Raw genomic sequence first — 26,274 nt, 5'->3', positions numbered from 1 at the left:
GACTTGCGGCCCTGTGGAGCACGCCGGGAGTTGTAGTCCGCGCCTTTCTGCGGAGGGGTCAGCCTATCATGGCCGCCTACGCTGAGATCTCGAACTCTTCCGCTTGGCCGCAGAAAGTTTCGGTTCTGTCACGCCTTGGACCCACGAGCGAGTAAGTGCTGCAGAGGGCCGGCCAGACTCAGGGGGCACGTCTAGCTGCTGTCGTCTCCGGAGCGGAGACCTTCTCTCCGGGCGCGACTTGTCACCTGTTGCCCTTAACGTCTCCTCCCATCCCGAGTCTTCCACAGACCCTGTCGGAGCCCCGAACCCTTGCCCAGCGGGCTTAGGAAGCACCTCGGGCCGATGGATCTGACGCTAGAACCCAGGCCTCCTCTGGTCATCAGTTAGAAAGACAGACACCCTCCGCCCTCTCTGAGCGCCAGTACCAAGACTCCCCACGGCCATGGGGTGGCCAGGGAGCCCACCATGTGTGGTCTCAGAACGAGTCTTGGAGGCTGTAAGCAGAGGAGGACAGGTCCCGAGTTTCTGCCTGCCTCGTCGAAGAGGCCGCTGACCTTAAGAAGCGTACTTCCTGCCTCAGCTGGGCCGGGACAGCCCACCCTTTAACTTTGCAAGACTCCAAAAGTTAACTTTTGCCCCGGTCTCTCCACTCCTCCCGTCTGTCAGCGGACGGTTTATTTATCCTGGGCCATCCCAGGCCACGGCCTAGCCTGTTGACCCTCAGCGGCTTGTGTTCTGGTGCAGGGTTTCACGGTGACCCCTAGGTGATTGTTCCTGAAACACCTGTGGATTTATGAGTAGTGGGGTGGCTGCACCGGACTCAGGCTAGAGTCCATGTTGTTAAGAACCTAGGCGGGAAGTCTGGGTTTTATTTTTGTGAGAAAAGCGTGTATGGTTGACACTTTAACCACGTGGCTATCCGTGCGTTTGTATCATCTGATGCCCTTTGTCACTCTTCTCAGTTCCATCCGCTGTCCCGTCCGCAAAAAAAATTCAGCGCTACCTGGGTTGGCCACAGCCTCTCAGCTCCTGTACTTGTCTTACCACAGCAGTTTCCTTTCCAAACAGAGAAGTGGGTCAGGGGCTCTTTGAGGGCAGAGGATCAGGCCTTAATCTGCTCGCTGCTCTCCTGCCACTTCCAGCCTTATGGTCGCCTCTGTACAAGCTTAACTCTGCCATCTGCCTAATGCGGGCTGCTGGGTATTGTCAGGGGGTTGAGGGAAGAGCTGTCACGCTGAGGTTTTCTGCTCTCAGTGGCCCCTGCCCTCTGAAGTGGGCCCATACTGAGTAAGTTGCACTTGACCCTCCCTCCCAGGAGAGTTATGTCCACAAATTGTTGAGTGTCCTGTACCAGGTCTGAGCCTCTGCTGTTGTTACCCTGGAAATCAGAGGTAATTGTCTCAGTGATGGGACGTGGTCTTCTTTGATTAAAAGAATCTGAAACGGCTTTAGGACAAATATTTCCTGCTTCTGTTAAAAGTGTTCTTTGTGTAGTGCTTCATTTAGTTTTTCTTTTCAGTCACTTTGTTAGGAAAATAAACACACAGAATCATTGAAAAAATCGTGCAGTGAATGCCTACTCACCTGTTTGATTCTACAATTCATATTTTACTCTGATTATTGCTGTATTGCTCTAAAGCCAGTCCTCTAGTTGCTCTTTGGATGGTCTTTGCTCTTTGCCGTCTGGTTTGGGGATACCAGATGGATTCAGAAGCCACACTTTTAACCTGGTCCTTTGGGGGGTGAGATGGACCCCACAGATGTGTGTTATGAGAGGAACCACCCAAAACAGCACAAGATCAGAGCAGCTGGTGATTTTTTCCCGTGTTGATCACTGAGGCTGTGGGCTGCTACCTCTGGAACATGCAGTAGGCACTGAAGAAATGGCAGGCCCCCTGTTCCCTCTAGAGGGGAGGCTTGGATAATGAGTAACCCGTGTTTTCTGGTGATTCCAAGGACAATTTTGGTGGCTCAAAACCAGAGTGTCTAATCCTGAGGCAGAGGCAGCATGTTGTCTAGCTGTGGTGCCATGGTGAAAATCACTGATGGAACTCTGGCTGGAGCCACACTCACTAGAGCAGGCCCAGGCAGCAGAGCAGGTAGGTTTCATTACCCAGGAGCCTCCTGTGAGCAGAGATGGAGTTTGGCCTTGCCAGCATCTGCTCACCGACTGATCCTGCTCATCTGCTGAGTGTTACTGTGTTGCTCAAAAGATAAACAGTATTTTCCATTTGTGATCTCAATGCCAGCTTTCTGTTTTTGTTTGTTTTTAAAGCTCTTGGTTTAATAGCATCTGTTTGAATAACTAAATCAGTAGGGTGAGTTTTGAACTGTTTCCAAGGTTCTGTGTTTATCCTGCTGTTTTTAGAGGTGTCAGTATACTCTCCCCTTCAGAGCTTCAGCCTCGGCACACGTGGGCTCCCTGACTGTCAGAGAATCAGGCTGACAGAGCCGTGCTGTGTGGGGTGGAAGCTGGTCTCCCCTCCTCCTCACTCTGGAGCCAGTTCTCCTGTTGGTTTCAGTGGCTCCCAATGGTCCTTCCTGTCCACACATGTCTCTGTGGCATTTGAAAGAACCCAGGTGCCTGTTTCTAGCTGGGCCAGATCCCCTGCAGGGATGAGGATGTGTGCGTCAGTGTGTTTCCAAGGACAAACTTCAGCAGAATCTGTGGCCCTGTGGCTGGTTCCAGGGCCCAAGGGCAGGTACTGGAGTACTACACCCTTGGCCTGGGGCAGAAAACCAGGTTAGGGGAACCCTTGGAATCCAAAGGAAAAACTGAAGGGAAAAAGCATTCCAAGCAAGACATTGGTCTGCAGAGGGACAGGCCAAGAGGAGAATCCCTGTGAGAGGTCCAGGGTGGGCTGGAAGCTAAATCAGAGGTGGTGGCTTCATGTGGAGCTGGAAAGAACTGTAGCCCCACATGCTTTTTCCAGGGCATCTGCAGCCTGGGTCAAGAGCAGGGCTTAGAAGCCTCAACCAAAGGTAGCCGCTGAGAATGTCTGTTCTTCTCCTTGCCCGTCTTCTCTGTGGAGGAAGGTAAAGGGTAACACCTGTCCACACTGCACATGAAAACACACACACACACACACGTAGGAAGAGGTCAGAAAACTTCCCGAAGATACATAGGCTAAAATTGCCTCAAAATAGTTTGAACCAAATGTGCCATGGGTTTCCCACAGTCATGGCATGATCTTTACTGCATGATTTGGTACACGATAGGGAAAGGACATTTCACAAGATGAACCTGATTCTAGCTGCCTAATAGGGTTCTGGATGTTTCCTCTGGGATTTCCAGTGGCAAGACATTGGCCCTGCACCCCCAAATATGGATGTATGGCTCCTTCCTGAACAACTGCCCACCTTCCTAAAAAACACTGCTTTCTCCAAGCCCAGAAGCAGCACCTCACACCCCAAGTCCCTCTTGACCCTGTTCTTCTGGGTCAGCCAACTGGAATTGGGGCCAGTTTTATTCCAGGGGGAGTGACCAAGAAATCTGAAATTGTTGGTGGGAGGGAGGGGGCCAAGAAAGGGTGCAAGAAGTGATGGCCAAGGCTCAAGTCTTCATTCCCTGTAAGAAAGAAGAGATGACTATGAGGAATGAGTGTTTGGGCGAGATGACCCAGGCCCACAGTTAGTCAGTGCTTTAACTGTAGGTCTTCACATATAATTGGGTCACCTGATGAGGCTTTGTTCACGTGTGTTGAAGCATCAGCCTCTGACGGGCTCTCCAGCACTCTCCTAGGCACTGTCTTGAAGTCCTGGGGAGGGCAACTTGCCTGCCCACTGACTGCTTCAGCGCTGACTGACCCCAAGACCTCCAGGCCTTCACAGCCGCAGGTACCAGCCAAGTGCGCCCCTTCCCATAGGTGGTAACTGGATAGACGCTGTTGGGTGTGCTGAACCCGGTCAAGGCAGTGGACTCTTCAGAAGGAGTTTTCTGCTTTTGACTGGCCCGAACTGTCCTTGTTCACGTTCTTTCCAGGTCAGGGTGGAATTGACAGCTGGTACGCTCCACCTCGTCCAGGAGTCAGTGGGGAGCCCGCTCTATAGTGCCCTGTCTGGGCCACGTCTTAGCTGTTGTGTTGGGAGCAAGTACAACAGATCTGGCAGGCCGGGCAAGGTGGTCTTCTGTGCCCACACCTTCTCCTCCCTTGCTCATCTGTCTTTCCCGACGTGGCTACTCAGATGCTGTTGTCGCCTAAAACAATATGCACAGCGTGAGAGTTACGAGTTGAGTTTTATCTGGGGCAAAATAAGTTTAGCCTGGGAGACAACATCTCAGGCATCTGAGGCAGCTCTGAAGAGCTGCTCCACAGAGGTGGCGGCTAAGGTCAGTACTATATATGATTTTAGTGAAAGGGGGCTGCACGCATTTTGGCAAAGGCTTGCTGCTAGTCGTGAGCAGCAGATGCCACTGTGAAGGACCCAGTGCTTTTCTGGATCAGAGAAGATGTAAGGATTTGGGCTCACGAAATCTTCTCCTGGAAGTATCTGTCGATACCTGTCTGACGGCCTGCTCTGCTAGTTTCCCGGAGTGCAGAGTGCCTCTCTCCTGATCTCCATCCTGAACGCCAGTCAGAGTGTGGGGAAGGTCAGTGCCTGCAGTGGCTGGAGTGGCTTCATCCTCGCAGAGGCAGATGGCAAGTGCCCACTTCACGTTGGCACGGTGTTGTTCCTGCCGGAGTCAGCTTCTGGGCAACATTAGGAGTATTAGTCATTTGTACCATAGTGTGAAGAAGTTTATATGAGTCAGCGTCTTTGTATCTTAATTTGAGGTTGAACTGCTGTCTCTGTTGTTTAAGGCATTTAGGGCAACTGGGCAGGTATGGGAGGAATTTGGAGGTCGAGGAAGGTCCTTCACCTCTAAAATCATACCTCGGTTGTGACTTGGAAGCCAGGCAGTAGTCCCAGGTAATAAATAAGAATTTTTAAAAATGTGTTTAGTCCCTTTTCGTCTTTATCAGAAGATTGGATGCTTTCGGACATTCTGGATAAGCTTAAACATAATTTTGTGTTGTTGGCAAGAGACTCCACTGTTATAAAATAAATTTCTCTGGTATTTGAAAGAGCTTGCCAGAGATAAGTGAAGGAGGTGTTTACAATGTCATCAACAAGGACCCTGGGTTCCTGGAGGTGATTTGCACCATGGGGGCCTTGCAAGGTGCTGGCGGCCTGGAGCCCATGGCAGTGTGGACAGAGCAATCTCTGAGTGTCTCCCGAGTTAGGAGAGCAGTTTGCAGTGGGTTGTAGAGGTCAGGATCATGCAGGCTCATGCCAGAAGCCTGGGATCGCCGTGATATAATGGGAAATACATATTTGCTGTCTGTCCCTGGTTCCTGGCACAGAACTTCTAATACTCTTGCAATTTCCTGAGTAATAGGAGTGTCCTTTGTTATTCAAAACAAAACCCTTTCAACCACACAGGCAGTTTATGCTAGTAAGGTTGACTCTTCCTGGGCCCCTGGATAGGTGGTGTCTTGGTAAGGGCTGGTTGCTAGAGGACTTTTAGCCCCATCCTTAGACCCCCCTTCAGAATGGCTGAAGGTGGAGTTAATCACCAGTGGCCAGTGATTTCGTCAGCCGTACATTATGTAATGAAATGCTCAAAATTTTCCAAACGAGGCTTCAACAGTACGTGAACCGAGAACTTCCAGATGTTCAAGCTGGATTTAGAAAAGGCAGAGGAACCAGAGATCAAATTGCCAACATCCATTGGATCATAGAAAAAGCAAGAGAGTTCCAGAAAAACATCTACTTCTGCCTTATTGACTACACCAAAGCCTTTGACTATGTGGATCACAACAAACTGTGGAAAATTCTGAAAGAGATGAGAATACTAGACCAGCTTACCTGCCTCCTGAGAAATCTGTATGCAGGTCAGGAAGCAACAGTTAGAACTGGATATGGAACAACAGACTGGTTCCAAATAGGGAAAGGAGTATGTCAAGGCTGTATATTATCACCCTGCTTATTTAACTTCTATGCAGAGTACATCATGAGAAACGCTGGGCTAGATGAAGCACAAGCTGGAATTGAGATTGCCGGGAGAAATACCAATAACCTCAGATATGCAGATGACACCACCCTTATGGCAGAAAGCGAAGAGGAACTGAAGAGCCTCTTGATAAGAGTGAAAGGGGAAAGTGAAAAACCTGGCTTAAAACTAAACATTCAAAAAACAAAGATCATGGCATCTGGTCCCAGCATTTCATGGCAAATAGATGGGGGAACAGTGGCAGACTTTATTTTCTGGGCTCCAAAATCACTGCAGATGGTGACTGCAGCCATGAAATTAAAAGATGCTTGCTCCTTGGAAGAAAAGTTATGACCAACCTAGACAGCATATTAAAAAGCAGAGACATTACTTGCTGACAAAGGTGCATCTAGTCAAAGCTATGGTTTTTCCAGTAGTCATGTATGGATGTGAGAGTTGGACCGTAAAGAAAGCTGAGCACTAAGAACTGATGCTTTTGAATTATGGTGTTGGAGAAGACTCCTGAGAGTCCCTTGGTCTGCAAGCAGATCAAACCAGTCCATCCTAAAGGAAATCAGTGGTGAATATTCATTGGAAGAACTGATGCTGAAGCTGAAGCTTCAATACTTTGGCCACCTGATGTGAAGAACTGACTCACTGGAAAAGACCTTAATGCTGGGAAAGATTAAAAGTGGGAGGAGAAGGGGACGACAGAGGATGGCATCACCAACTCGATGGACATGAGTTTGAGCAAGCTCCAGGAGTTGGTGATGGACCGGGAGGTCTGGTGTGCTGCAGTCCACGAGGTCCCAAAGAGTTGGACACAATTGAGCAACTGAACTGAAAAACCTAGAAATGACAGGATTCTGAGAAATTCTGTGCTGAGGAACACATTAACGTGCTAGAGGGTGTGGAGCCCTGATGTCATGGAAACTCCACCCCGCCCCACCCCCAACTTATCTGTGCTTCTCTTCCATTTGGCTGTTGCTGGATTGTGTCCTTTAAAATAAACCGGTAATAGTAACATGCTTCCCCATGTTTTGTAAGTTGTTCTAGCAAATTGTCAAACCTGAGAGGGGGATTGTGGGAGCCCTGATTGATAACTGGTTGGTCAGAAGTACAGGTAGTGACAGGTACTGGGACTTGTGACTGGTGTCTGAAGCCGGGGCAGTCTTGTGGACTGAACCCTTAACCTGTGGGGTCTGCACTGACTCCAGAGTTAGAATTAGAGTTAGTTAGAGTTAGAATTGAATTGAGGGACTTCCCTGGTGGTCCAGTGATTAGGACTCCGAGTTTTCAGTGCTGAGGGCCTGGGTTTGATCCCTGATCAGGGAACTAAGATCCCATAAGCCATGTGGCATGGACAAAATACCAATTGAATTGAATTGCAGGACACCCAGTGGTGACAACTAGATACTGGTATGGGGAAAAAGCCACACATTTGGTGTCTGAAGTGTTAGGTGTAAAAATAGCTCATCCCTAAACCAAAGGGCAAGCTCATCAAATAGAGTGGAGGGAGACTGCCCCCATTCTGTCTTTTGAAGTTCAATAATAACCCCAGGATCAGGAAAAGTAAGGCCAGAATACCGAGAGTCATTCTTTCAAATCCATGAAACTAGCATTCCTATGGTGACCATTTGCTTCCTGAAACCCTGGGAGGTGGTGACCACAGCCGTGTGGGGAAACCTGCTGTGATCTACAGACCCAGCAACAGTTTCTCAGGACTTTTACCTTGGTGGTGATGCAGGCTCTTGGGAAAACCAGCTTGTATAATCAGTGCTTGGGCACAGCTCACCCCATGAGGTGGGAGCTTGGCCTTGGCAGAGGGGGGCACGCCAGGGTTCAGGCAGAGAAGGCCTCCTGGGCTCGGGCTGACACCTGCAGCTTCAGCGAAGCACCAGGAGACCAGAAGGAGCATGTTTCTCTCTGTTCGGGCTCATCATGCCAAGATGCCAGTTAGGTTTACGGACACTGTTGCCCTCGTGCCAAGCTCCAAAGAGGGCTGGTTCCTAGGAAATCGAGGTTGGTTGTATGGTCCGTGCGATGTCCCAGTCAGAGCCCGGATGAGGTGACTCAGAGCGTGTGGCTGTCAGGACTTCCTTTCCAGGCCCCGCCCTGCCCTCACGTTCGGGTCCCCCCAGCTCTCAGTGTGCGCGCAGACCCAGTGGGCTCTCCAGGTCATCTTCTTTCAAGGCATTTGCCCCAGAGCTCCCAGGCTCTCTGATGACCATAATCGAATAAGAGGCGCGCAGGTACAGACGTGGCCTCGACACCTGTCCCTCCCTTAACTCCTCGGGTCTCTTTGATGACCTCCTGTTCATTTTTCAGGCCTTGCCCAACCCAGCTTCACAGAGTGTCCACCACACTCTCCCTTCCCCAAGTGAAATGACCGTTCCCTTCCTCAGGTCCCATTGCATCTCGTTAAATTCATCCCAGTGCTGCTGATTCTTTTGTTGAGATAAAATGCACAGTAAGTGAGGTTTGAGACATACGTTTGTCAAATGTATGCAGTCACGTACCCACTACCATAATCAAGACAGAACAGAATTGCTCCCCAGATTTCTGCGTGTTCTCTTGTGGTCAGACCCTCCCTTTCCCATCAGTCCTTGGCAGCCGTAGATCTGATTTCTCCCCAGTGTTTCCCCTTTGTAAGAATAGCATGCAGATAGAATTGTAAAGCAGATGACTTTCAGTCTGGCTTCTTTCACTTGGCAAACATCATGTGTTGTGTGTATCCCTGGTTCATTCCCTCCCCTAACTGAGTATTCATAACTTTTTATTTGTATCTCTGCGTGGACCTCTTCTGCCTTATCTGCACATCTAAACGCTTTCCTGTCTGTCTTGTCAGCGCACAGCCAAGCTCCTCCGGGGCTGGATGGTGCCTGTGTGCCCTGAAACCCCAGACTGAACTTGACAGGGCGGTGCTGGGCAGCTGTGCTTTTGACAGTGGTGGTCGTTGACCATCTCCTTCTCCTGGGAGGAGCCAAGTGTCTCCCAGGCAGCAGGGCCACTGCGCAAGTCTGACCCATCCTGGGCTGCTACTCTCTAGGGCCCTGGCTGGTCCCTGCTTGGACTTTGTGTTCAGCAGGGACCCAGAGAGCTGCCCAGGGAAGGGCAGGGCTGGATTCCGGTAAATCAGCCTACCCTCACTTTGATGGTGGGGTGCCAGCACTTTTACTGGGGACTTTGGCAGAGTCTCCGTGGATCCTGTGACCCTCTGGGCTCTGTGTCTGAAATTCCTGGGGGTGTGGTGCTGGTGTGTGCCTGTCTAGTTCCTCCTAGGCAGGAGAAGCCCTCTTTGGGCTTTGTTTTCCCTGAGTCACAGCCACACTGGCTTGTGAGTTAAAAATAGGCCTCGGGATATCGGCGCCATGACAGCCCCTCCCTGGGCCCCAGGCTGACCTGGAATGCTTTTGTAAATATTTGGCAACTTGAAGTTCTCAGCCATTTTTCCTCCTGCCTTGTCTCCTGGAGTAGTAAGGGTGGTGGGAGCGTGTGGCCAGCTCGTGTGTGAAACACTCAGGCTGCTGGCACACTTGAGAGGCACCGGCGTTCAGCGCAGCTGCCCGAAGCCAGTGGAAGTGGTAACATTTGCTGTGGTGACAGTGGCTCCGTTATAGAGCTGAAGGGGTTGAGTTCAGACTGACCAGGGTCCCCTCCCTACTGGCCCGGGCCATAGACGAGTTACACAGCGTCTCTGAACCTCGGGTTCTCCCTTGTACATGGTCTGCCCCTCCCCCGACACCAGGGCACTGCTGAGGATTAAAGTGACTGAGTGTGAAGCACCTCGCGGGCCCAGTGCCCAGGTGGCTACTCTGGCCACCTCTCGTCTTACCAGCCGATTTGCCAGCAAACATTGCGCCTCTGCACTGGCCATCTAAGGCAAGGCTTAGAGGTTCTGAAAGGAGGATACGTTGGTGTCCACGTGCATGTCCACTCCTCCTTCCGCTGCTGCTCGTATCGCCTCCTCTTTTTTGGTCTCCTGTCACCACTGTGTCCTTGCATCCCTTCAGCAGCTGCCCAAGTAGCACTGGTAACTTGGGACTCACCAGCCATGAGAGGACTGTAGCTACACTTAAAATAGACACGTCCCTTCGCTGTGCAGGCCCCCGGTAGCCCTTGGTGTCTACCCTCCCCAACTGAGCCGGACGCTGGGCGGCTGGAGGCCACAGACCTCCCTGAGAGGCAAGCCAGGCTCGCCTTGGTCCAGAAGCCCTGAGGGTATGTGTCCTCAGCCTCTCCCTCCACAGCTGCTGCTCTCCAGAGGTTACCAACCATTTCTCTGAAAGCACCCTGGGAGGGCGTGGGGCCGGGCATGGAGGAGATGGAGCTGGTATGGCCTCACCTTAGGCCTAGCTGCAGTGAGTGGGGGGCTGGACTAGTTCTGGCCTCGGTGTGGCGGGGTGAGGGGAGCCGCTGGGAGGTTTTTAAAGGTGGAAAGTGAGGCAGACCTGCCTAAGAGGGCGGCCTCGGAGGGGAGCTCGGAAAGAATAGGTGGTGCTATTTAGTTGATCTCGTTTCTTCTGAAGCCCCAAACCAGGTCATTGTGTCTGAATGTAAGTGTATCAGAGAAGGTAAGTATATCAGAGCAAGGCTTACGCAGAAGGGTCTAGCCCTTCCCATTCAGAGGAGACGCCCAGACAGGGTGACTTTGCTCCCAGAGCAGCGTCCCTCTCCCGCTGACTTTAAGTCGTGTCTGTGACCCCTTTCTCCATGGCCTCCTCCCCCTGCAGGTGCCACCATGGAGTCTGACCGCTGCTGAGCGGCCCTGGGCAGGAAGCGTGCAGCCAGGAAAGGTGGCCCCAGACGGTCACGGTCACCATGGCGTCTACCAGCGTGGAGAGCCAGCTGCAGAGAATCATCCGCGATTTACAAGGTATGGCCTGGCCGCGGGGAGCCCCGAGCTTGGCGCTGAGGGAGCTGTGGCTGTGCTTTGCCGGGGCCGGCTGACTTTCAACCCTGTGATCTGTGTTTACACCGATGGTGATCGGAGCCCTTGGCACACATCACTGAAATATTTGGGGCTCAGATGTCTACCCCGTGTGAGGCTGGAAGAACTTGCCTGGCCCTCCTCTCAGACACTGTAGAGTCAGTGTGCAGACAAAATCAGATGCCCCTTTTAGTGTCTGATTATAGTGTATGTGTGTCTGTGTGTGTGTGTGCACGCGCCGTTGGGCAATGCTGAAGTTGGTTTCTCTGTGAAGGAGTATTCGCCCGCCCTCTGAGTAGGAAGATGACATACCTGCCTTTCTTGTTTTGCTCTTCCACCTGGTCCTGGGTGAAGTCACTCCAGTTGGGCTTGCTGCCTCCCAGACTTACCTGAGCTCAGTGTTGCCCAGAGAGAGACCGGCTCGTGGGCCTCGGCAGGACAGAGGGAGAGCGGGCGAGGGTGTGTGTGAGGAGAGCAGGCTTGGAGGAACGGGCTGTGTTCTCTACTGACCACGGAGTCCAGGGCCCAAGTCCACCCTTGTAGGTGCCGTCCCAGGGGTCAGAGTTACAGCGAGTTTTCCATCCCTCGTGGATCACCAGGGCAGGACTTGTGAGCTTCTCTGGAGCATGGGCATGTGTGCTGTACCCCCTTCTTCCGCGTCACGGGGGCCCTGGTGACACTCTCCTGACAAACTCAAGGCCCAGGTTCCTAACTGCTCAGACCTATGATAACCAACTGCAGTCGCCCCAGGCTAGTGGAGGCCGCAGGAGCGTTCATTGGGAGGGTCAAAACTGGAAGAGATAAAAATCACTTTCTCAGGCTTGTCTCCTATTTATGTAGAGCTTTGGGCCTCTACCAGCTGATGATTACGTGGCGTTTCACTGTGCCAGGCACGAGTCTCATAGATCGTAACTCAGTGCGTCCTCACGTTCGGGCCTGTGAGGCAGGAAGCCTTTCATTCCCATTTTGCAGATGTAGAGACACAGGTTCAGTGGCCTGCCTAAGGTCACACGTCCCGTCAGAGAGAGCTGGGTTTGCACACACAGCTGCTGCCACGGTCTGTGCTCTGAGCCACACCAGTCTGCGTCCAGCTGCAGTGTGAGATGCCGCTTTTCTATTTAAATTGATACACGTGTGCACACACACATATGCACACACACAGAAAGCACAGTGACAGCCCCTGCAAACCCGAGTTTGCCTGGTCTTCAGAGCCTTCTCCACGAAGCAGACCGTCTGCTCTGTGTGTCAGTCTGCGGTTCTCGGGGATGACGGGGACCTGGGGGTCCTCATTGGAGGGAAGAGAGAGGAGGGGAGCCCGGGGCAGGCGCAGGATGCAGGGAAGAGGACAGGCGTCGGCTTTTGTTCAGTTGCCCTCTCCACCCCGCGAGCTGTCCTTGTCTGTCGCCCCCACGAACCAGGTCATCTCAGTCCCGTGCTCAGCGCTCAGAGCACCTCAGTGGGAAGTTTCAAAAGGCATCACACTTTCTCCAGGCCCTTGCCTTTCGTCTGTTGGTAACAGTCAGAGTTTAGAGCAGGAAATTTCATATTCCATATCCAAGCCTCCTCCTTTCTGCATTTCAGGAGTTCCCAGGTCAGGTTGTGAGCTTTGCCCCTGCCTGAGGGTGGAGGAGGAAGGCTATGTGTCCTTCCCGGTCCCTGGCCCTCAGAGCCCCCACAGCACGTGCTTCTCGTTGGGCACACCAGACGTTGGTCACTTGTTGTGAGACTCAATCCCAAAGAACCTGTCTTTGCTGCTGGCTCCCTTTGCCTGAGGGGTCAGAGTTGGTTAACTTTTAACAGCTCAGGCCCAGCTTCAGTCCTGGGCACATCTGCTTTCTAACCATGCTGTTTGGGCCCAGGGCTCCTTTTCTTTCAAGAATCATCAGTGAAGGCAGTTTTGTCCTGCGTATCCCATGGACAGGGAGGCCTGGCGTGCTGTGATTCATGGGGTCGCGGAGAGTCGGACACGACTGAGCAACTGAACTGAACTGAACTGATCCCAAACCATCTCAGCTGGGGATGTTTTTCTCAGGGTCTAAACCAGACCCACCTTCTGACAGTCCCTCTGCCCCACAGAAGGTTTGTGAGTGTCAGAGGGATTTCTCCTCTTTTTCTGCATTGGGAGGTAAATCGTCTTAGAAGTTAAGAGAGGACCTCTGGGGTCAGAACCAGGATTCTCTTGAGAGAAGCAGGGTTCTTATTCCAGCTCTGCCATTTGCCACCCTTAGCCTTTGACCAAGTGTTCTGACCTCTCTGTGAGTTCCTTGTCTGTAAAGTGGGGATGAAAACGCCCACCTTTGTCAATTCTACCTTGTACCATTTTTTTTTTCACATTTTAACAGCTATGAAATTGGGCTCATGTTAAAATCAGTCGCATCCTAGATTTGTTGAGATAAAGCAATTCCTGCCTTGCAGCGCTGTGTTGAATACGGAAGACACACAGAGGCCTGCCCCTAAGTGGCACTCAGTTGGCAGAAGCAGATGGTGGTGTCGCTCTTGCCATTGTCGTCACGACCACAGTTTGCACATTCTGGGTCCTCAGGAAGCCTGGGTCCACCTGCACTGAGCAGTGGGGTTATAGTGAGAAACAAGAAGCATGGTGGGGCAGAGGATAAAGCCCTCAGGAAGTCTGTACTAAGGACTACTGTAGGATTCGTCCATGCAGCGGATGTTTTTGTCTGAATACTGCTTGCAAATTATGAGGCCTTCTTGGTGGGCTTACAGGGCTGACCGAGAAAGGTGCCATGTCAGTGAGCTGTCGTAAAGTACTGTGGGCTCTCAGGACAGCCTAGTGCCTTCTGACTCGGAGTTCCAGCCCACAGATGTTTACGCAGCACCCCACGTGTGCACGGTGCTTTGCCATCGTGGACCGCTTACTCCTCCTGCTGCCCCAGGTCATGCTGCTGCTCTCTCTGAGGCCAGCCTCCATCTGGTTACATGTTCCTGTTTGTTGTCTTAAAGATGCTGTGACAGAACTAAGCAGAGAGTCTAAGGAAGCAGGGGAACCCATCACAGATGACAGCACCAACTTGCATAAGTTTTCTTATAAACTTGAGTACCTCCTCCAAGTAAGTGACTCCCGTCGTGTGTTGCTTTCTGCTCTGTTGTCTCTTGTCTTGCTCTTGTCTGCCTCATCAATACACAGGACACAGCTCCGAAAGTTCAATGGAGCTGTTGAGCCCTCTTGGTTAGAGTGCAGGTCAGAGCCGTCCCCAGCCTCCAAGTATGATCCTCTGGAGAATCAGATTGTTGCCTCTCAGGATGGTGTTGGGAACTGAGAGCATTCTTCAGAGATTTTGGCTTCCCTGGTGGCTCAGCTGGTGAGGAATCCACCTACAATGCAGGAAACACCAGTTAGATTCCTGGGTCAGGAAGATCCCCTGCAGAAGGGAACGGCTACCCACTCCAGTATTCTGGCCTGGAGAATTCCATGGACAGAGGAGTCTGACAGGCTACAGTCCATGGGGCCATAAAGAGTCAGACACGACTGAGCGACTATTGCTTCACTTCAGAGAAGGAAATGGCAACCCACTCCAGTGTTCTTGCCTGGAGAATCCCAGGGACGGGGCAGCCTGGTGGGCTTCTGTCTATGGGGTCACACAGAGTCGGACACGACTGAAATGACTTAGCAGCAGCAGCAGCAGCAGCAATGCAGGTCACAAGGTCTCTGTATAGCAGGGATCTTCACTTTGGGGCAATCCCATACCCCTTTGGCATCCCAGTGAAAGCTATGGAATGTCTCCCCAAACATAGTCATACGTACCTGGTCACACATTTTCCAGGAGGCTCTGGGCCCTCTGAAGACTATCCAGAAGTCCCCATTTTAGAGCCTTGCTCCTCAAAGTGTGGTCATAGACCAGAAGCATCTGTGTCACCTGGGAGCATGGCAGAAGTGCCCTCTTGGTTCCCACCTTGACCTGCTGAATCAGGATCTCTGAGGTCAGCCCAGGAAGCTTTCTTTTAACACATCTACCACATAACTCAGTTTATATCTGCTCGGTTCAAGAAGCACAGATCTAGAGAACCTGCAGCTGTGGAAAAATATAGGCAACTACAATAGGTAGGAAGGAAATGGACCAATATGGTATTAGGCATTATAATTTTTTCTTTTCTATTTTAGTTTGTTTTATCCAGACCTCCTAACAATGTATGCACATGTTTTATAATCAGAAAAAGTGCCATAGAACGTCAGGTTATAGGAAGATGCCCTCTATCATTTGAACACCGTAAGTGTGCAGTGTTACTTCCCACCAGAGCGTATGGCATGAGAGCCCAAGGGAGGAGGTGTCGCCGCATGTTGAAGTCTCACCTTTCACGTGCCTTTTCAGCTGGGTCTCTTGTTTTACACTGTGGAAGTGTTAATGGGCTTTTTTTTTCCCCCTTAATTCACCCATTTTGGTTTGGGTTTTGAAATGACTCATGGCTGACATTTATTTGGATTTATTCTATGTGTATTAAAACAGTACTGAAACTTGAATTGTGTGACTGGGGTAAGGTGTCGCTAACACACTTCCCTGTATCGAGACATTGTGAGTAACTCTTCATGTTGCCCTGGAACTTCTCTCTCGCATTTCTCTTCCGTGTCTTAATAGCTCCTTTGGTGTCTTCCACCCAGCTCTGTGCTCAGAGGCCACTTTGGGGGCCCGTTATTCCTGAATCTCACTAGTCGTGTGACCTTGAGCTAGTTGCTTAACCTCTCCTAGCCGGTTTCCTCACCTATAAACTGGGGACTAAAACACCCTCATTCACCAGTAAGTAAAAATAATGCCAATAAAGAGCCACACTCAGTGCCAGGCAACTAAAAGCTGTTGTTATTACCCATCATTTAAATGGTGGGATGAACAGCAGTGTGTTTGAACGTCCTCTCTCTCCTTTCTCTGCCCAGTTCGATCAGAAAGAGAAGGCCACCCTCCTGGGTAACAAGAAGGACTACTGGGATTACTTCTGTGCCTGCCTAGCCAAGGTGAAGGGTGCAAACGATGGGATCCGATTCGTCAGGTCCATCTCAGAGGTGAGCGAAACAACCAGTGATCTCACCTCTTGCCCTCTCCGGCTTAAGCCTCTCTCACAGAAGCCTGCCAGGTGAGCGTTTACCACGCTGAAGAGTGGCTGAGTCCAGACTGTGTGTGAGGCCCCGGCCCACACTTCACCTCACAGGGTGGGCTGCGCACGTTGCAGTCTGCCCGTGGTACCCCCAAAGAGATGGACAGCACAGGACACTGTCACCTTTTTTTTGAAGAATCGGTTTCTTAAAGAAAATCCTTGCAGTTTGCTAGGCTACTTTCCCTATGCCCAGAAAACTTGGATTTGAGATGAAGAGAGTGAAGTGGGATCTCGAGAGACATTTCTTAAAATGTCAGCAGTAAGCAACTTGCCACGTTAAGTTCTAAGCCCCCCAGCAGCAGAATGCCATTGCTTTGCTGTTTTACGAAACTCTATATCAACAGCAGCACACATTCTCTGTCTCGTCAGTCTGGTCCATCTGTTAGTGAATAACTCTGCACGTTAGGGAATCCGCCTAGATTTGAGACAGGAGGTTTGTACGTTTCATCTTTCTTTTCAGTATCTCATCAGTAAGCCTAAGGTCCCTTTAAAATCAGAGCACATGCTCCTTGGCTGGCCTCCCACAGAGGCCACAGGGTCATGTACTCTGGGAAGGACTCCCTAGCCGTGCCACCTGGAGCCGGGTAGGTTTCTTCTTATAGAGAATGACAGCGTTAGACATGTGGACACTGAGGGCTGGGCATTTTCCACCAGCTGTACCTTCTGACAGCTGAGAAAATGAGGGAAGATCCTGGCTCAGAGGAATTAGTTTCATGTCCAGATGTACAGACAGGTCTTGTGAGATCGTGCCTGGGGGCCACTCAGGTACATGATTACGTGTTGTGTTGCTTCTCTGTGTAGTGCAGTGAGTTTTGATCAGATGCTGACAAAACATAAGGAATTGAATGATGAAAGTGGCCCCATGATCTCAAAAAGTTCTTTAAAAAAGGCTATGCAATATCTTTGCTATACATAGGAACTATTGTTGTTCCCTTCCCCAAAGGATGTTTAAAAAGACCTTTTAATATAACTCCTTTCACACATGTAATGGATTCAGTTAATAGGCCTGACTTAAAATGTAGCCTCAAATGTTTGCCTTTAAAAAATTAAATGTTCAAAGTGCTGTTACTATGGCCATTTTATTAATAAGGACAGGCCCCTTCCTTGGGAGCTTATAGACATGAGCTGTTATGTGGGGTTTTTTTTTTTTAGATTCATCGGGACCTGGGTGTGGATGTGTGTGTGTGTGACCGATACGCTTCACTTCATGATTGCCTTGCTCAGCTGTTCTCAGCTGCCTGGGTTTGTGGTTGTCACCGCTGAGCACTTTGTTCTTACCTCACTCATAAGTGGAAAAGCATTTGGACGTGGGGATGTCATTCTCCCCGAGCATCTGTCAGGATCCACTCCCTGTGGACATGCCATGATGGATTTTATAAAGCCAGTGGGTCAGGGGCTGCTGCTACCACCTTCATTTCCAAACCCCCTGGCTGTAACCCAGATCCACAAAACTCACACAGAGAAGTGTCTTACAGACTCTGACAGAAATGTCTTATGAGGTTTCACACCTTCTCATTTTTTATAACTCCTTTATATTGTGGTACCATTTCCTCACGTCAGCAATGAGAAGGTACAGAGCCCTGAGCTTAAAGGTGCTAGGAACCGGGATGTTTACAGCGTCGTGAACACGCTGGTGCTGGAGGCCATACCTCGTGTTTCCTGTCTCAGTCCAGTGCCATGTTAGCTTCTTAGTAGGATGGAGGGTTGTTGTCATTGTTCACCAAGTCACGTCCGACTCTTTGCGACCCCATGGACCGCAGCACGCCAGGCTTCCCTGTCTTTCACCATCTCCCGGAGCTTGCTCAAACTCATATCCATTGAGTCAGTGCTGCCATCCAACCGTCTCATCCTCTGTCGTCCCCTTCTCCTCTTGCCCTCTGTCTTTCCCAGCATCAGGGTCTTTCCCAGTGAGTTGGCTCTTCACGACAGGTGGCCAAAGTGTTGGAGTTTCAGCTTCAGTATCAGTCTTTCCAATGAATATTCGGGGTTGATTTCCTTTAGGATTGACTGGTTGGACCTCCTTACTGTCCAAGGAACTCTTAAGAGTGAAGTGTTAGGACCGTCTTTTGGTCAGACCACTGCCACCCTTCCCCCAGCCACCAAGGTAAACGTTTCTGGCCTTTGAAGAGATGAGGAGGGAATGAGTCTTGGCTTACCCCGGTCAGAGCCAGTGCCTGACAGAACAGGTACATGTGGTAAGTTGGCAGGTTTTGAGCTCCTGCCTGTTTATCCTGAGCTTCTGGGTCTGGAACATTGGGAGCATGAACCCTGATTTTCATACTGATCTCAAGTATCTTGCTGGGGCCAGGCTTTCTGACCAGCTTACCCCACCTCTATCACAGTAAGCCAGAAACCTCTTTGGAAGCCGTGTTTTGTCACTGTGGGGAGAGGTTGTGAAGGCAGGCCTGCACCCGGACCGTCTATCCACCTCAGGGTTATTGAAACAGATCTGCACCCATTTTTCATTACCTCAGTGTGACTGGGCCGCTTGGAAACTCCCCTGCCCTCACCCCCTGGGTACCTTCTGACTAAACCCAATGAGTTGGCATAGCTGAAAAGAGATCCCACCAGGAAAGCACTGGCAGATGTGTGGATTTTACTGATGGTTCCATGAGGACACAGAGGAGGCAGTTATCTCCATCACGGACCCCCTGACACTCCTCTGCCTTTTGCCCTCCTCTCTCTCCCCCTTCCACTCGGGCTCCAGCCAAGCCTCCTTGCCTTTTCTGCTGCCTCTCTTCTCCCAGCACTTCGAAACCCAGCCCAGACATTTGCTAAACAGAGACCATCTCTTGTTCCTCGAGGGTACTTCTGCTATGCGGAGCCCTCCATTTATCTCTGGCTTGTTTTCTAAAGATTACAGATTAAACCAGACCATTTTCATCTCTGACTCTAAACCCAGGGAATCTGAGGGAGCAGAGGAGGAAGAATGACCTTCCAATAGAATCCACAGTAGATGTTTGAGCCTCTCATGACTGTGTCTTCCATGGCACGTTTGCTGGAGTCCACAGATTATTCTCAGATAAAGGCCTGCAAGACGTCCACGCACTTCAGGCCTTTTTCTCAAAGGTGACGTTCTCAGATGTTCTGTGTTCTGTGAGGGACTTGAGTGAAGCTTATGTGTAGGGTGGAACTGGGTGGCATTTTCCACCCCATTTCTGTTTTTGCCAACCATCCTTGGAGGCCTGTGTTTGGAATTAGGCTAACAGCTCTTTGTTTCTATTTTATCTACTTTTTCCAGCTCCGAACATCTCTTGGGAAAGGAAGAGCATTTATTCGCTACTCCTTGGTGCACCAGAGGTTAGCCGACACCTTACAGCAGTGCTTCATGAACACCAAAGTGACCAGGTAAATACATGACAGATCTGGGCTTTACCCCATGGGATTCAGAAATGACCTGAAAGCCCCTCTTGAATAGTAATGATACTGCTTACATTGGACAGAGAAAGACAAATACCAAATATCTCTTATGTGGAGTCTAAAAACCAGTATGAATGAACTTATTTATGAAACTATTAAAACAGACTCACAGACATAGACAACAAATTTCTGGGGGAGGGGTATTTGAGAGTATGGGGTTAACAGATACACAGTACTATATATAAACTGAACAACAAAGATTTACTGTATAGTACAGGGAACTATATTCAGTATCTTGTATAAGCTATAATGGTAAAGAATTTTTAAAATACAGACATGTACATATATTGTTGCTGTTCAATCACTAAGTTATGTCCAACTCTTTGTGACCCCGTCTACTAAAGCACACCAGGCTTCCCTGTCCTTCAGTGTCTCCCGGAGCTTGCTCAAACTTATGTCCATTGAGTTGGTGAGGCCATCCAACCATCTCATCCTCTGTTGCCCCCTTCTCCTTTGGTCTTCAAGCTTTCCCAGTATCAGGGTCTTTTCTAGTAGGTCGGCTCTTTGTATCAGGTGGCCAAAATATTGGAGTTTCAGCTTCAGCATCAGTCCTTCCAAAGAATATCCAGGGTTGATATCCTTTAGGATTGACTGGTTGGATCTCCTTGCAGTGCAAGGAACACTCAAGAGTCTTCTCCAACACCACAGTTCGAAAGCATCGATTCTTTGGTGCTCAGCCTTCTTTATGGTCCAACTGTCACATCCATACATGACTACTGGAAAAACCGTAGCTTTGAGTATACAGACCTTTGTCGTCTAAGTGATGTCTCTGCTTTTTAATATGCTGTCTAGGTTTGTCATAGCTTGTCTTCCAAGGAGCAAACGTCTTTTAATTTCACATACATTTATGTGTGTAACCAAATCGCTTTACTGTACTCGTGAAACACAATACTGTAAATCAGCTATCAAAAAAATAGTAATGCTATATAATACACAAAGTGGAAGCCATCAATATCCATTAATGGAGGGCTGTAAAATTATAGCAAATTAGCTTAAATGGCATAGCACGAAACATTTAAAATTCTAATAAGGAAGACTATATAGCAACAATGAAAATAACAATATAATGATCAAGGAAAAAGAATGCAAATCTTATCTGTCCCAATGACAACAATGAAGAAATTGCAAAAATAACATATAAAAGGATTAGAAAGTATATGAGAATATGATGTGATAAATAAAAGGTAGGAATATGTAGTTTTTTTCTTTTTAAATTATTGTTTTTGCAATAAACGATTTTTTTCAACACTTTTCACCAGGCATTAAAGTGTATGAGGCCTCTGAAACAAGTTCAGGAGCCCTCAAACAAGGGTGATAAACTAAAAGATTATAATAGCAATAATGCCAGCCGCAGCGGCAGTGCCTGTCTTTGTCACATCCTGGCACAAGCAGAGGCCTCCACCTGTCACCCTCTCCTCCCCTTCCTGGCCACAGTCCTTGGCGCATACAGGGCAAGTAGCCCTGAGCTGTCACAGGTGAGGAGACAGAGGCCTCGGGAGGTCAGGTGCCTTTGTCTGAGCCCTGCAGATGCAGAGATGGGAAGCAGAAACTGGGGCTCAGGTCTCGGAGCTCCTAATGCAGGTGGTTGCCCCTGGTGGGTGGCATGTCCTTGGTGCTGGCAGGCATGCCTCTCCACAGAACCACCTGTGGAATCTTTTAACACCAGCGAGCCTGGGGCCTCGCCAGAGACACTGAGTCAGTGCCGGCCCCGTTGGTCTGGGCTCCCTGGGGCTTGTGACAGCAACCAGATGGGGGACCTTTGTGCCCCTCGTGCCCCTTCCACCCCCTCAGCGGGGGGAGGAGGACAGGATGGAGAGCAGGACTGGAGCCGGGAGAGGATATCAGATTAGGAGCCTGGTGGCTGAACCTCTGTGGCTGGCCCGGCTGCCCTTTCCACCTCTGCCGCCCTTCTCCCTCTAGAACTTCTTCCAGTTAATCAAAGAGATACTTCTGAATTAAAGAAAAACTACTGGGGGAGAGAGATTTCGTTTTGTTTTGTGTCGCCTTTAAGATTTGTGTAAGTGCATATTTCTCTTGTATGTGCTAAGCTTTGTGAACTCTTGTGAGGTGAGAACCTCTGCACGTTTGTTTTGAAGGTGGTTTTGTTGTGATGTTTAGTGACAGCTGTCATAAACTGACTGACAGTGTCTCCCAGTTCCCAGAACTCATCCAAGTAGCTCATTAAACTCATCAATGTTGTCTCTTCAATTCTTACGGTTTCACTTGAAGTAAAACAGCCACCACCTCAAAGTGGAGATATTTTGTTCTTTGACTATTTAATTCATGTCTGGACAGAAATTAGCAGTGAGTTCAATGTCTGGTATTGCGTTCTCCAGAAGGAATAGAAGACAAGATTTTCTTTTGAAAAGGAAGTGTTCTTTCCCTTACAACTGCCCTTTCCTGGATGGTAATTCAAATTTAAGGTTTCTCACATTCTTTGGGGGAATAGATAGGATATAAATAATAAACAAATAAACGTCTAGTTCATTTCAGTAGTTTCCTTGAAGAAGAGTGAGTTTAAGAGTTACATACTTCAGTGGTGAAAATCACATTGGGATATGTATATTTTGGTCTGTCTTTAATTAATTTAGTACCCTGAGTTGCAGTTTGATGAGGCAAAGCCGTGCTAGGAGGACTGACTAAATGCACTCTCCCAGTATCTTTATTATTGCTGTACTTGACCCCTTTCCGTGTTTTTCTGCAGTGACTGGTACTACGCAAGGAGCCCCTTTCTGAAGCCAAAGCTGAGCTCTGACATCGTGGGCCAACTGTACGAGCTGACTGACGTCCAGTTTGACCTGGCATCGAGGGGCTATGACCTGGATGCTGCCTGGCCAACGTTTGCCAGGTACTCTGAGGGATTAACTGCTTGGTTGGAAAGAGGAGAAGGAGGTGTTTGAGGTTTTGAACCTTGCCGTCAGTCCACTCAAAGCACTTTTGCTAATGCAGTGAATTACCTTATGCTTGCTAATTTTACAGACCTGGTTGCCTCATGACGAGTGATAACATCTGAAGGCCCCAGCTTTAAACGAACCTAGTTGGTTAGGCGGTATGAGTCAGTGGAGATGCGTATGCAAAGCCCAGGGTTTTCAGATGTGCTAAGGAACTCAGTGTGGGAGCAAAGTGGAAGCCAGTGGGCTTTCCCCAGTTGTGTTCTCGTAGCTATGGTTATTATCATAGACACCAGGGGATAGAAAGATAGATAGGGATAGAAAGCTCGTCGCATAAGGGTTGTTGGAAAGTTGGCTTTGCTGTGTTTTCTTTTCCTACACCAGTACAGCGCCCACACAACTGCACTCACACAACACCCATTTCAGGAGTGAGGCGCTGAGGAAACAGGCCCAGAGAGTGGAGGGACATGCCCAGCACCACACAGCTGGCACGAGCAGGGCCAGGGCACCAGACTCGAGTTCAACTCAAGCCCAGCACTCTTCGTGTTTTGTTTTTGCTTTCTTTAAAAAAGGGGTGTTTTGTTTTTAATTCCAATTTTTTGTATTTCTTATTAGGTACTTCTTTCTGTGGAGGAAAAAGTACTGACTGTAATGGAACCCATGTGCCAACTAGTGGGACTTCAGAGCCAACATTTTTGCCGTATTTACTTCACATGTCCTTTTTAGAACAGTTCAGCTTTAAAATCATTCCAGAGTTGCGGAAAAGTTGTAAAAACAGTACGCAGTACTCATCTGTCCTTCACCTTAGTTCTCTAGTTATCAGTATTTTACTACAGCTGTTTTTGTCACTCTCTTCTTTTTTAATTTTTTGGCTGCACCTCATGGCTTGGGGATTCTTAGTTCTCCAACCAGGGATCAACCTGCACCTTTGCAGCAGAAGCATGGAGTATTAACCACTAGACCGTCAGGGAATTCCGTATCGCTTTTTCTCCTTATGTAAATGTGGCTTGTTTACATTCTCATTTGAGAATATGTTACAGCCCTCATTGCCCTTTGCTCCTAAGTATTTCATTGTGTATTTCCTTAAATCAGGGGCATCCTCTTATACAACTTCAGTACAATTATTAAAATCAGGGAATTGACATTGATGCAGTACTGCTATCCAATCTACAGAACATGCTCACATTTTAAGAATTATGCCAGACACGTCTTTGAGCCAGTCCAGGATCACGCCAGTGAATTGTCAGGGGTCTCTAGTCCTTGTTCGTTTGGGATCGTTTCTCCTCTTTGTTATTTATAGCATAGACATTTGTGAGCAGTAGAGGCCAGTTATTTTGTAAATTGTTCCTTGATTTGACTCTGTCTAGTGTATGTTCCCATTATTGTGTTCAGGTTAAGCATTTTGGGAGAGATACCCTGGGTGTTGTGTCCCTCTCGGCGCATTATGTCCAGAGGCACAGGATGTTGATTTGTTTCATTACTCGTGAGGTTAACCATCATCATTTGGTTATGCTGGTGTTAGCCAGCTTTCTCCTGAAGTTTTGCTTCTCTGTTATTAATATGTATCTTATTGGAAGACATTTTGAGACTAGGTTTTTTTTTTTTCTTTTATCCTGTTTCTTAAATCTCTCTCCTGTTGGCGTCCCTTGGTCGGTCTTTTCTGAATCGATTGCCGCCATGGTTATCCGTGATTCTCGGAGTCCGTTTCTCCTTCTGCGTTAGTAGTTGGCGTTCTGTTTGTAAGGAAGGTCTTTTCTTCTCCATCTGTTTATTCATTTGCTTATTTACAGCAGTATTGACTTGTGGATTCTTCTTTTATTCAGTAGGTTATATTCGTCACTGTAATAATTTTAAAGCTCAAGTAATCTCATATTTGGCCAGTCAAAGTCCCTTCAAGCTGGTTCCGATACCTTTTTTTTTAGGAAATAAAATATAGATTCAAATAAAGCCCCATCCCATGGCCATCCTTTCTGATTTCTCCCTTTCTAGAAGTAATTACAACCATGTAGTTTATGAGTGTCGTTCCCAGGTATTTTTGTGTTTTACCATGTGTTCTCATAAATATATATATAGTTTTATTTTATATATATATATATTTTTTTTTTGCATTTGAATACATTGAATCATGAAGTAGCTATTCTTTTGCAACTCGCCTTTTTCATTCCACTTTGTTTTTGAGATTTTTAGCTATTTGCACAGGGAGTTCCACAGATGTGGAATGGGACTGGCAAACCATGGCCCACAGGGCAGTGTGTCACACACCTTTGTTTACCCACCGTCTATGGGTCTGCTTTCTGGAAAAGACTCTGATGCTGGGAGGGATTGGGGGCAGGAGGAGAAGGGGACGACAGAGGATGAGATGGCTGGATGGCATCACTGACTTGATGGACATGAGTTTGAGTGAACTCCGGGAGTTGGTGATGGGCAGGGAGCCCTGGCGTGCTACGTGATTCATGGGGTCACAAAGAGTCGGACACGACTGAGCGACTGAACTGAACTGAACTGAATGGGTCTGCTTTCAGGCTACGGTGGCAGAGTTGAGTTGTTGTGACAGAGCCCATAAGGCTTACACACCAAAAATATTCACTTCCTGGCACGTAAAAAATAGATGGCCAGTGCGTGGCGTAGTGTTCCTCCGCGTGAGTGAAGAGGCTCTCTGTCCCTCCAGTGACACAGAGTCAGACCAGTTCTGCTTTCTCCACCACGATGCACTGCCAAGAGCACCCCCATGTCACCTCACACACGTGCGTGACTGTCTTCCGGGTAGCTGCTGACAAGTGCAGTCGCTGGGTTGTGGAGACTAACAAGGTGCCAAATGCGGTGATTGTAGGTTGAGGGACAGATTCTGGTTAAGTGAAAGTACATTTCGTCTGCAGTGACTAGTGTCATCAAGTAGAACTTTCCTCAGTGAGGAAAGTGTCTGGTGCGGTCACATGAACCAGAAGAGGTCTTCCCGCCACATCACCCGTGTAACGTAATATAAAGCGGTGACCTCAAGGCCCAAAGCACAGCGTGACCTCTGTTTACCAGACTGATTGCTGCTGATTCCTCACTGGCAGACAAGTAATGGCTGGCACCGAAGTTTCTGGGAAAGCTTAAACCCCAAACTGGGAAAATAGTATATCATTCCTTTTTGACAGTGGGAGCAAAGCCACCACGCTTAGACTTCAACAGTGGAGTCCAGCTGCCATGACCAACCTGAATGTGTGTTTTGGTGGAAATTATTGGACTTTGTCTCCTTACTGTACCTGGGTGGGCATCACCCCTGCCACCGGGTTGTCAGTTGACAACCAAGGCCTCCCCAAGTGTGTGTGTGTGTGTGTTTCCTGCCCTAATACAGGCATGTCTGTTCTGCGGCCCCACAGGAGGACCCTGGCCACCAGCTCTTCCGCTTACCTGTGGAGACCACCCAGCCGAAGCTCAAGCATGAGCAGTTTGGTGAGCAGCTACCTGCAGGTAATGCCGGAAAGGCTGGGGCCTTCCTGTCTGTCATGTCCTTGCCCTGCCCAACTCAGGGGATGTTTTCAGACACCTGGTGTTCCTGCCTCAAGCCACATAACCCCTCAGTCCTACCCGCTGTTTCCTAGAGTCCAGGTTTTTACAACCAAAAGGAATTTAGACCTTTCAAAAAGTAAGTTATTTTTTAAAACTTTCTGAAGTGTTTTAGAAGAAGTGATTTAGCACTGTGGTTAAAAGTGGCAAGATCATATACTGACTGTCACTCACCACCTGTGTGATTCTGGGAAGGTGACTTAGCTTCTCGAAACTCAAGCTGTCTCATCTGTACAATGGGATCATAACAGTTATCCCAGCTCTTAGATTGGTTGTAGGGAGTAGACAAGGGTGAGCGCACAGTGCACTTGAGGGCTTAGCGCAAGCCTAGTGCTCGGTGAATGCTGGTGGGTGAGGCCAGTTTGGTTAATTTTGTTATCTGTGTGAATGGAATGTACCATATA

General features: G+C 49.0%; 1 protein-coding gene across 5 annotated transcripts in view; it reads left to right on the top strand.

The window, feature by feature from the left end:
* Positions 1–26,274, top strand: part of FYCO1 (FYVE and coiled-coil domain autophagy adaptor 1) — an 82,936-nt gene continuing 56,662 nt past the window's right edge. For 4 of the 5 annotated variants that reach the window (XM_055413622.2, XM_088831816.1, XM_055413625.2 and 1 more), the window contains exons 1-7: positions 1–151; positions 10,708–10,850; positions 13,866–13,972; positions 15,790–15,915; positions 19,249–19,355; positions 22,132–22,275; positions 25,684–25,774. In XM_055413622.2, coding sequence (XP_055269597.2) covers positions 10,796–10,850; positions 13,866–13,972; positions 15,790–15,915; positions 19,249–19,355; positions 22,132–22,275; positions 25,684–25,774 — 630 coding nt within the window. In that variant the 5' untranslated portion in view covers positions 1–151; positions 10,708–10,795. Of the gene's footprint in view, positions 152–10,058; positions 10,196–10,707; positions 10,851–13,865; positions 13,973–15,789; positions 15,916–19,248; positions 19,356–22,131; positions 22,276–25,683; positions 25,775–26,274 lie in introns of those variants that run through there. The other variant, XM_055413623.2, reaches the window with a different exon arrangement.

Source organism: Moschus berezovskii, chromosome 24 (assembly GCF_049115385.1).
Source record: "Moschus berezovskii isolate FMDL1 chromosome 24, NW_MosBer_1.0, whole genome shotgun sequence".
NCBI classification, from domain to species: domain Eukaryota; kingdom Metazoa; phylum Chordata; class Mammalia; order Artiodactyla; family Moschidae; genus Moschus; species Moschus berezovskii.
The sequence above is the reverse complement of the archived record's forward strand: the minus strand, read 5'-3'. Positions and strand labels throughout refer to the sequence as shown.